We start from the raw sequence: 12,034 nt of genomic DNA, 5'->3' as shown, positions 1-12,034 counted from the left end.
CAGGCTGATCGGCTCCCTGCCATGCTGCACAGATGTTTCTGTATTAAACATTCTCTTTTATTGGTCTTATATAATAATAAAATTTTCTGTTGATTGCTGAGAATTTGGGGTTTTGGGTTGAGTCATTAGCTGGATACCATAATCATGAAAATGAAAAGAACTAAATAGTTGAAATATATCTATATATCTATATCTATACTGTAATTAATCTATATAATATACAAGTGCCACTTCTTTAATTCAATGACTGACATAAATAAACTTTTTGATGATATGCACCTGTATTTACCCCACCTAAAGCCACTCATCAGAATTTTGATTTTGATGCTTTAATAATCCCCATAGGGAAATACTTGTGGACAGACAGCTACATATAAGACACCAGTGTCTTGTCCAAAGTGACTTTAACATATGGCCAGGAAGAACCAGGTGTTGGACCACTGACCCTGCATTTCATGGATGACAGCTGAACCAAAATCACCACTAGTGAAGCCAGTTGGTTTAAGAGTTAACTGGAGATCACCTGAAAATGTTGCACAGAGCTTCTTTAGAAACCCGAGTCTGAGCCACAGTCCTTCTGTGAGTCTTTTATTGTTGTAAATACTGTTACAAACATTCTGGCTCTGGTACAGAAATGGAGCTTTGATAGCTAGAACATCACAGAAAAAAAAAAAAAGCTAGCAAATCAATTCAACATTGCTCCGCTCTACAGAAATGCTGCCTTTTCTCGTATGTTTTCAGACACATTGAGAGTTAATGTTTGAGTTACATTCAAAATGAGTGCACTTGAAAATACTTGCTCGCCAACCCTGCTGCCCGCCACCAGCTTCAAGAGCCTGGTCGGTCGGCTTCACTAGGTCACACTAGCCTACAATCCCTGACAAACCAGGAAGGAAAATTATCAAACACCTTAAATGATCTTGTGCTCTAGCTGTATATACACTATATGTACGTGAATTTCCTACATTCCACTTGCCTTAAATAAGCCCACATTGCTTTCTACTGACTGGAACTTGCCTGTAAGCCAACCCACACACCAAATAATCATTAGAGGTTTATATCTTTACATAGTTTTCTATATAGTCTGTCTATATGTGTAGTTTATATACCCAGCTGGTTTTTGTTTGAACATGGAGTACACTGGTTGTATCACACGCCACACACACACACACACACACACACACACACACACACACACACTAGAAGCAGGAATGGTACAGCAGAATCACGAGGCTAAAGAGAAGCCCACGTTATAAAAGTCCATCATCCCCTAGTCGTCCTCAGTGTCAGTGTTAACGTCATTAAAAGTCCAGTAGCAGTAGTAAGGCCAAGATGAACTATGATCTTATTAGGAATAAGCTGTGGGATTTGGAATTTGTGAGTGGGTGGAGGTGTGGTGGGCATTCACAATGTTGACAACATTCAATAGGAAAATAAAAGCTGGTCAAAGCTGATGTGATGCAGGCAGGTACAGTACATTACCCAAAAACAGAAGAGGAGCAGAGGAGCTGATGTTGGCATCAAAGATGAAAAAAAAGATCAGTAAAAATTCCAGTAAAGTTCAAATTGAATGGCCTTTTTAAATGTGAGATGTTTAAACATCAGTTACACACTCCTCGTTGACCTCACTGCTACAGCAAGATGAAGCAGCAAACCTTTGTGTTCTCACACTGGTTCAGATTTACTGAGGAGGACGTGCATCCACCACCTCTAACTTCATGATGGAGTCAACTCTAAAATCATCTTATAATGTTGTAATAAAACTTTAGTCAAAGCTGGAGTCTCTGTGTGTTCATGGCAGGCTCTAAGGACAAAACTGCAGCTGTGTAGATGTGCTACATTTTTATAGGGCAGGTGCACATTTACAGTATATGGGAGCAGTAAACGAATGACAACGAATGACAGAATAATAAATAGGACCCTGCATCCAAATCTGCTTTGGATCCTGCAAATAATATAAATGGGTCATAAATATCTATGTATGCATGCTCACCTACTAATGTCACTTCAAATAAACTGATAAATGAGCAGGACCCACATCACGACCTTATTATCAATATTCTTATTAAATGGAAAAATACATTAACTTGTGATTAATTCATCGATTATTTTAATCCTTAGTTCTGAAGTTAGAGAGCCTCCTCTAGTAAAAGATAACATACAAAAAATCATCTCCATGGTGACAGCTTCCGTGCTTCTGTTTCTTCCAGTTTGTGTTGTTGTTTGTGTTGTGGCCACTCATTTCTTCACAGTCTAAACTCAGCCTGTAGACACTGGAAACCTTGACAACAATAATGCTCAGTGTGGTGGATGATAGTATATGGGATAAAACAACACCATGGTAGTAAGCATACTGTACAGCCACATTGTCATTTCATATCTAGCCTTTCGATGAGCACCATTCAAATGCAAAATACGTTATTTTGTGTATAAATACACATTTAAACAAGTAATCACGAAACATTGAAATAAGAAAAATCATCTTTCAAGTGTGTAAACAAAACAAAGATAAAAAAAAGACATTGCACTTTGAAGAGTTGAACCCGTGAATGGTTTGCATTGCAGGAACAGAAAATTGACCAGTGAAAGAAAAACTAACCAGAATGCATTACGCTTTGGTGAACTCTTATCCCTTACTCACTGTCCTTGAGTATGACTTCAACGTATGATATAAAAACACCATTATCTCTACTAGATCACATTCATAATAGTTGAATAATCCTGATCGGACAGTTCTCATTCCTGGAAAATGTCTTTCCTCCCGTTGCAATAAACCCCTCAGACTGAATCATTATCATTGAACCAATATTAAGCTCCCTAAAATGCCACATTAAACATAGTATTAAAAATAATAACGTTTGGTTATTAAACGATGCTACATAGAAAAAGGTGTTTCTTTAATGCTCAGCAGCTGAACGTGGATTGAGAGTTGTTTGTTGGTTATTGTGAATTCTCAGATAGTATCCAGGGCTAATATTGAGCTCAACTGCAGAGAATGAGGCCTTTTCTTATAAGAGGCTCATATTAGCGACAGGACTTCATTCCATACATCCACTGTTTAATAAGCATATTTCAGAAGAGCTTGCTAAGATGTCTCCCTGTGTTCTGACCTCATTCTTTTTTCATTCTAACACAATTAATTCACTACTATCGATTTCCACAATGCTAATTCATCAGGACAACAGAGTCGTACTCTGCTGCTTTCACACTTCCAGGTTCTACTTTGCAGTATTTTTGTTCACAATAAAGCTACTGTTAGTGATACTTGACTCCTGCACTAACAGGAGTTAAACATTAAATACAGAAACATGCAGGAAGTATTGCATTTTGTTGAACCTAGCTGTTGGGACACTGGTAAAAAAACAGCAAAGTAAAATCAGTCTATTGAATTTATTATATAAGAGACATATTTGTGTTGAGAGAAAGTGAGAGCAGCAGAATGATGAGTCTGACATATACCACATATTGTTGTATGTTGGATGAAAATATTTTCTATAGAAGCCAAATTAAAACATTAGAAACTTTCCTGTATTTAACAGCCCAGCGTAATTTAGACAATGATGAACCCATGGTGACTGTTCCTGCAACTTGTGCAAACACCCTGACACTGGGACATCAGGTTTGGTATAACAGGGTGGATATGTGGTTGGACAAGCAAGAGTGGTTGGAGCTGCTGCTGGTGTTCTGTGCAGAGTACAGGATGCAAACTAATGGAAACACAATAACCACTGTACAGTAACAATCAACTCAAGCAGAGCTGGGAATGTGAAGTGCAAACTGGAGCTGCAGCATCGACTCTTCAACAATGCATAATGTGTGGAATGTGATGAGGGGGAGTGTGTGTTCACGCACACCCATGATTCACACACTCCCTCTGTGTTGTGCAAAAAAGAGGAAAAAAAAACCCCCACCAACATACAGTATTTGAGTGGTTCCAGTAACAGGAAGGACAGCTGGTCCCATCCAACGTAACATGCACATAAAAAAACAACAGTATGTCACAGAAACGAGTCAGTGGAGGAGGTACAGCAAGACACAGGTTGTTCTGCCAGTGAAATAGCAGCATGGCAGAAGTACAGTCAGGTGTGACAGTCACAGCTGGACATGCAGGTAGCCTTCAAGTCGGCAATCAGGGTTTAGTTCCCACCTCATGAAAATAAGGTTTCTACTCATGTTTCTTCTAATCTTCACCAAACTGTCATATTTACCTTGACTGAATATTCTAGATACACTTAAGTGACATGTGTTGAGTTTCCAAACATCAACAGTGAACCAGGAAGAAAACTAATCTCTTAGTGAATGTTCTAAGTCGTCACTTGAAGATAAGGCTGAGCAATGGAAGAATCCAGCCGACAACTCAGCCACGGAGAGATGGGTACAAGATGAGCACTGGACATGTGGAGTGAACGAGGAGCTGATTGCAGGACGTTTTAAAGGGCATGTGAGGTCAGGTTTTTGACTTGTTAAATGTAAACAGGCTGCTCCTGGGCTGTCAGCAGGCGGTACATGGCCGCAGGCATCGTCTTCATGTGGATCTGGGACAGTCACAAATGGAGCAAAGCATTTTAATTGAAGTATTCATAATAAATATCTTACAACATCCAAATGATCAGTTTGGCACCGGTAAACGATGAGGCCTGACATCTCTTTAAATGTGTTAAGAGTCCACAAATCAAAGAGTGAGTAAGAAGAGTGTTCGTTAGTGATGGGAAGGCTAAAGATTGGAAAAAGACAGATTCTGCTCCCAGACATACAAGCTCATCTATGAAACACAGTGGAGGTCATGTCATGGCTTCTTCTGGGACAGGCTCATTAATCTTCAATGATGATGTAACACATGATGACATCAGCTAAATGAACTCAGAAGTCCACAGATACATTTAGTTAGATGCAGCCTAACTAATTGGGAGATCATTCATGATGCAACAAGGGAATGACCCAAACACACTGCAAAACAAAAAGGATTACCAAGGGGCTTAGACTGATTATTGACCGTAAGAGGGACTGAGGGAGTAGGAGTGCAGTGAAAGACTGGAAAATTAGAGGGAAACTCTAATGTTGTGACGTAGTGGGTCACAGCCCATGCGGTTATTAACACTTTTCAAATAGTTTAACTAGTTTTCTCCACGGGCTGTAGTTCAGTACAGTGTGAATAGTTAGTAAAAGCATGGTTCGAGGCATGGTTTAATCACTAAGGACTCCACTGGCTGGATTTAAAATGCTGAGGAGCAGAACAACAGTTGAGGGGGGGGGGTACACGCAGCAGATGGGCGATCAGGAATAGTGAAAAGTACTGGGTATTTATACTAGTGAAAGATAGGCACTAATGGATATTTTAAAATCAAATGTCTGTAGTCTCCCTGACAACTGTTGTTATAGCACCACCACCTACATCATATTCCCCCAAATCAGGTCGATCTCATCACGATTACGCAGCATTATGAGGCTTTTAAATTCAAACTGACAAAACCTGATTCATTTGACCAAAACACAATGTTGTTTTACGTGTGGACATAATATACTGACACAACATGGAATTATGTGGACAGCTCAACAGTCCCTTTTGACAAACAGTGGCAGGTTTCTGTATCAAACATTACTCAAACACCAGAAGACTAGAAGAGTGCATCTGCTGAAGATTATTTAGTGTATATTTATGCGTGAGAATCTGTGTCTTTACACATAGGTTGGTACAGTGTGGTAAAGGATTCACATTTTTAATTCTTGTGACCTTTGACTCTATACTGGGAGGTCAGGATGTCGTTTTAAGACCTGCAGTGTTGAGCTGCGTGCACTGGGTACACTGACACGTCCCTCTGGGTGTCATGTAGCTGCTGTTGCTGTTTATAACTAAGCAGGTCGTAGCTGCAAAGCCAATTAGGAGACATTTGATCGTGTTTCATCTACTCAGCAACAGAGATGTGTCATTCTCTGCTAATAGCTCTAATAATCATATGAGCATACGGAGCACAAATCCATATGAGAGCTGTCTTTAGTAGTAAGTTGCAGAATGTCTCGATGTGACTTGCATTCACTAACTTCAGTAAGTGTGTGGAAGGATCTACTGTATGTCCCCTATAATGTCTCACCTCTCCCACAGCATTGGACAGGATGTGGACAATCTTTTCATGGGGCGTGGCCACCACGCTCTGGCTGTTGATCTCGATGATGCGGTGGCCCACTCTGACCCCACCTCGCTCAGCGATGCCACCACGCATGAGGCTGCAGATCTGTTGGAGGGTACAGATCAAATCTTTCAAATATTTTACATGACACACGAGAGAAATCACTCAAGTTCAACAGAACACAAGAATCAAGAATAGGAACCACAGTGCTACCCACAATGCCATTCTGGACACTGAAGCCCAGCTGGTAGCGGAGGTCTGGCCGTCTGATGAGGACAGTGGTCACTGGGGGGCATCTGACAATGTTCAGCTTAATCCGAGACTGGTTCTTCAGACCCTACATGAAGCAAAGCAGAGGCTGCCTGAAACCTTACTAAATGTTTCAATGTCACCCTCGAGGTCTTGGATAATAACTGGTTTCCATCAGTATCATTGTACAGTTCTACTCACATTTTATCACATCATGATTATCGCTGTGCTCCTTTTTCCTGCTTCAATCACGCAGCCTTAGCTGTGTCAAAACTTATCTTATCATATATTATCATCTGACATCACATCTCTTTCAGTCTCTTTACATTAAGTACAAGTTCTTTATTTCTACTCATTCATGGTTGTCATTTTAATACTCAGAGTATTTGGTGGCATGTACCATGCGCTGCCACAGTAGCTGCATGTGGCTTATCATCCTGCTCTCTCCGCATGCATTTGCAACTAATAACACAAATGCAGTCAAAATCCATGAATTCTGCATATTCTGTTGCCCACTGAAAGTATGAAAGTAGCCATAGGCCATGAAAACAGTAAAGTAAATTGCCTTCTAGCATTTTTTAGTAATACTAGCATTTAGTCTTCTTTTCCATTCAGCTGTGTCGCCACACTGAATAATCTGCCTCCATTTAGCCCCCCTCTGCATCCTTTTTGGTATTTAGTATTTTTAATATCCTTGTCTGCTGTGATAATTCTTGTACAAGCATTGTAACATGATGGCAAATGAAATCTAACATTTTAGGTCATGTTATCAAACAGTAATAAGCCCTGTGCACCACCAGAATCAATAATCATCTTTTATATTCCCAGGTTATAAAAATAGTCTTGTACACACCTTAATGATGCTCTGGCAGGTGGACAGCGGCAGTCCCACCAGACTGGTTCCATTGATCGACATGATCTGGTCTCCTATGTTAAGTCTTCCAGATCTCTCGGCCGGTCCGGCGTGCATCATGTTGGCAATGATTACAGTGGGCAGGATGGAGCCCCATCCACTCTCCACAATGACCACACCCAGAATCTCACCCTTACCTTTCTCTATGAACACCTGTGCTCACAGCAAAGAGAAGCGAAAACATTTTCAAGTCAGACTGAAATCAAATGTAACTGTAACTTAATGGTTGTAATAGTTTGTTGCACTGGACTGGGACTGATGCTGCTGCATGCTGCTTACATCTTTGCAGTTCTCAGACTTTGAGAAGTGGATGAGGTCATCATTGTACATGTCCTGAGTGTTAAGCAAGTCACTGTACTCTTTCTGGCTTAGGTCCTCAGGGTTAATGCCATTGGCTCGTAAGAATTCCTGATAAGCCACGCTGAAGGCCTGTCCGATGGACTGGGCAATTAACTGGGCCTAGAAGACAGGGTGGCTGGGCTTAGAATTAAAAAAACTGCATCATCATTATGTTCTATTAAGATCTTTTTAACTGACTATAAACAGTTTCACAGCTGATTAACTGCCAAAACTAACTAACTATAAAACAGTGTGTTGTTTCAGACACAACAGGTCTGTAAGGTTGCTGTTGGACTCACATCCTCAGACTCAAACACATGACATATCATCTTGTACTGCCGCTTGCTGTCTTGTCCTGGGTCTGAGGCCTCCACATTCTCCTGAGAGTCGGGTCGGGGCATCCTGCGCCGGGCCATCAGAACTACAATGTTTCCAATGTCGGCAATGTAGGAGATGGTCCGCAAAGGATGGTCCATCATAGTCTCCTGGAAGTCAGAGCACCATAACGGAAAATACGACTTACTGTGAGACAGTGGCCAAAGGAGCGCCACGAGGCTGGCTGCTGTGTATGTTTAGTTCTTCATAGCTCCTTGTGAGTGATTATGTTGGCTGTTAGTAAGGGATGTTTCAGACCTGATCTGCATCTGCTGGATATCCTGTTTAATCAATATGGTATAACCAAAGTACAAATGCAAATGTGTGCAAAGCATGTCTGCTGATATATGTATATATTGTAAAAGTAAGAAACGGGGACTTTACTTTATATAAATTAGTAGCTAAACCAACTTCAAACCTGATGTGAACTGTGAGGGCACTAATTCAGCGTGATCCTCAGAGCAACATTTATACTGCTGTGTGATATGTAATATGTAATATGTAATATGGAGGCTCCTGCTCTGTGAGTTGACCACATGTGCAGTCAGGGAAGTACCTGGGAGTCCGCGTTGAGCACTTTGATTCTCTGGGTGGAGATAAAGAGATCCACCTCTGTCATGGGCTGAGGCTCATCCTCAGGGGTCTACAAACAGAATATTTATTTATTTTACAAAAAACATTAGAGGCGAGTTTATGAAGCGTTGCTGGATGAACAGACATTCAAAGTTAGAATGCACAGTGAACCAAAACATACTCAAAGACAAAACTGCACCTACATGAATTCAGCTTTCAGGTCAATAAGTACATTAGTACTAAGTAGTTAGTTTCTGACTGAGAGACAGAGTGAGTCATTCATTCTGACCGGGTTCTTCCCACCTTCATTGAAATGTGCTATAAAAATCCATTGAATATCAAATCATATGATTTTGTTATAGTAAAAATTAAAATCATTAGTGTTGCATGAGAATGCAGACAGACTTTAAATTCTGTCATCTCAGCAAGAAAGCCACGATGAAATGAAAATGATTCCTTTGAATTTCATAGCACATGAAAGTAGCGAATGGCTGTCTAACTGGAAAGCAGGAAAATACGCTTCTGAAAATGGTCAGGAATGATGCAGAAAAAACTGATTTACAGTAAGTGTTACAAGGCTTCACCTATACTGTCGTTCACCAAGTTTTACATGTAATTTAAATTCACTACTGTCATGCACACACAGTCAAAAGCACAATGAGTATTGTAAGAAATGATTTCCAGGTCACATAGTGAAGGCCATACAAATGTTCCCAAATATCAAAAGGTTTTTAAATTCATTGCATACATGCATATGGTTTCCTAACCTGGTAGTTGACTAAAAAAAACAACTGTGCTGATAAAACTGTTGTCTGTGGTAACATAACTGAGCCAATAAAACTGATTGAACATGTGATTTGCATACTGTAAAAGTGCGTGTGCTGATCTGGGCCTGCTTAAATGAGGGGGAAAGGTGCCTGTTGTGAGAGATGTGTTAATGATTTGTGTAATAGCTGTGATAAGTGTGGCTGCAGTTGTTTGAAGGAGAAAGGAGGGAATAGGATGAAAAGAACAGGTGGTAGTCAGAGTAGCAAACAAGGTGAGAGATATGCTGTTAGATGAGGATGGTAGTGTGTCTCTGTTGGAAAAAGAACTGGGAGCTGATGGCTGCCACCTTATTGGTAAAGAAGGTGGCAAAGTGATCAGCAGTAAGAGAGGTGGAGGGGGGTAGATTATGGTCGTGCATTCCACTTTGGAGTAAATAGAGCAAATGACTTCAGAGACGTTTTCCCTCTCTGTGCCCCGGTTAGAGGAAACTAAACCTAATGTCACCAAATGTTGTGTTTGCCTGATGATGGAATACCAAGCTGGAGTGCTTTTTTAAAGCTCTGGTACTTCCTGGAAAAAGGGGCGTGTGGATTCCAAGTTTGCTTCGCTTTATCTGTGGTTTGTGATTCAAATTCATAAATGTATGAAATATAAAATATACACATATCCTGGATTGGAATGATTCATTGATTTCACAGGAAATTGTTATTCACTGTTATATATGAACTTAAACTATTAATTAACTTTACTTATTTTGTATAAAGGACTTCCTTAAAGTATCTGTACACTGTGGAACTACTTTTACTTGATTAAATGATTTCACTATGTCACTCTCACTGAGCTGCTGCTGCTGCTATTCAGCATCATAAATGGTAGGTGGCACTGTTTACACAGACACACAGATCACCAAAAACCAGAAAACTACAGAATAGTTCTGATAAAGATTGTGCAGTTAGTAGTAGTGCACGTTCTAGTGCTTCAGCAAAAGCAGGAGGAATGCAAACACAAACAGAATGATGGCAGCTGTTTCCTGTATCCAGCCAACAGGATTCCTTCCATGACAAGTAGTGGACCAGTTTGACCAAGACTGCAGTGGAAGTATCAGAATGTTTGATGTGTAATGACCTCTAACAAAACATAGGTGGAGGCTGGATTCAGGAACATGCCGACAAACTGACAGAGCCCTGAAGAGAGAAAGGACGGTGAAGAGACAGTGATCTACACAAACAAACAGAAACAAAGAACCAAGCAGAAGGAAAAAGAGATGCTGCACACTGGACAGTGTGGAGGACTAGACGGAGATGTAGGTACTGCACCTTCTTCCTGTTCTGGGCTAATTTCTGGGCCGTCTGCCAGGCATGGAATAAAGCAGACAGGAGAATAATGGGTTAGAGCACTGTACAGGAGAGACCAACTGGATCACAGGGAGGGGGCCGGGGCGGGGTGTTGTGTTCGTGTCAGAGATAATAACCTTAAAGAGAGAGTAAGCATCCGACCCAAAATGATTAGGTCAAAGCTGCTATCTTTTAAAGTTTGTTGTCATTAATAACTTGTTACATGTTTTCCCACCTCCTGCAGTAAACCTGGTACATCTCTGCATCACAGCAGCCAACAGGAACTTCATGGATGTTCTATTAGAGCAAACAATTTCTCTAAAAGTACTACTTCATTTTGTGATGTTTTTTGTGTGTAAAGGGGGTGACGACAGGAGGAACCTGGACATGTCACAGGGTGGGATCGAGAGCAGTGAGACAATCACAGGTAAACACATAAATATTACCAACCAAAAGTATGATATGCTGTACCGCATCTTAGCCAAACACAGTACAAACACGTTTATACACTGCCTATAAAAAGTATTCAGTGCTTCTAAGAGGAGTAAACTATTAAGACTGTTTCTAGGCACTGTACAAGTGCAAATTAAGTATGGAGCTAATCCATGAGATACAGTATATACAAGAGGTGCAGCTACTTGTAGAGTCATATAATGGTAAAATAGGGTGTTAGAGAATAAAGAATAAAGAAACATGAAAAGTAATACTATTTAGTTCTAAACTAGAAAGCAGCATTCGGACTGAACTTTACAAACAGTCTTGACTGTGGCTTGTAACTTCAGACCAGTGTGTGCAAGCGTAACATGAGTGTGACTGAGCTTGTGCTGTGCTGGTTTTTCACCTTGATGCGGCTGACGGCCTCCTGCGCCTGCATCATGCGGATGTTCTTGGACGGTGTCTTATCTGACAGCAGCTGGGTGGAGCCCAGGTAGTTGGCTGCAAAGATGATCCCATCAATCAGGTCTTCAGGGTCACACGGGCCTGGGACTGGAGGGAGGAGAGAATTTCAGTGTCACTGTGGAAATAACGTTCCTCTCCCACTGTGGCTACATGCTTTTTTATAATCCCTTCCCTTTTTATATATCAGGAAGTAGAAAATGTAATTCAGTTAAGATTACATTCTTTACAAAAATGTACTTGTGGTTGCAGTGATTTGTTTGAAATATGACACAAGATGAAAACCATACAATATCAGAAGATACTCATAATTCACAGTAAAATCTGTATTTTGTATTTTATCTTTTTGTTCATTCACACAGTCAAAGCCCTTAATATTAATGCCATTCACTGAACACAATGTATTCCCTAACCCTTACACCACAGTAAACCAGATTCTAAACTACGACCTAAAACTAAGT

The 12,034-nt window shown here is 40.5% G+C and overlaps 1 protein-coding gene across 4 annotated transcripts in view; it reads right to left on the bottom strand.

Annotated features, from left to right (window-relative positions):
- Positions 1 to 2,169: 2,169 nt before the first annotated feature.
- Positions 2,170 to 12,034, bottom strand: part of apba1a (amyloid beta (A4) precursor protein-binding, family A, member 1a) — a 30,924-nt gene continuing 21,059 nt past the window's right edge. For all 4 annotated transcript variants that reach the window (XM_026344303.1, XM_026344304.1, XM_026344305.1 and 1 more), the window contains 9 exons: positions 11,518 to 11,663; positions 10,659 to 10,691; positions 8,558 to 8,644; positions 7,926 to 8,111; positions 7,567 to 7,746; positions 7,228 to 7,440; positions 6,343 to 6,462; positions 6,090 to 6,230; positions 2,170 to 4,535 (listed from right to left, as the gene is read on the bottom strand). In XM_026344303.1, coding sequence (XP_026200088.1) covers positions 4,464 to 4,535; positions 6,090 to 6,230; positions 6,343 to 6,462; positions 7,228 to 7,440; positions 7,567 to 7,746; positions 7,926 to 8,111; positions 8,558 to 8,644; positions 10,659 to 10,691; positions 11,518 to 11,663 — 1,178 coding nt within the window. In that variant the 3' untranslated portion in view covers positions 2,170 to 4,463. The remainder of the gene's footprint in view (positions 4,536 to 6,089; positions 6,231 to 6,342; positions 6,463 to 7,227; positions 7,441 to 7,566; positions 7,747 to 7,925; positions 8,112 to 8,557; positions 8,645 to 10,658; positions 10,692 to 11,517; positions 11,664 to 12,034) is intronic.

The sequence above is a fragment of the Anabas testudineus genome, chromosome 9 (assembly GCF_900324465.2).
Source record: "Anabas testudineus chromosome 9, fAnaTes1.2, whole genome shotgun sequence".
In the NCBI taxonomy this organism is placed as follows: Eukaryota; Metazoa; Chordata; class Actinopteri; order Anabantiformes; family Anabantidae; genus Anabas; species Anabas testudineus.
Note: the sequence above shows the minus strand (reverse complement) of the source record. Positions and strands in the feature narration are given on the sequence as shown.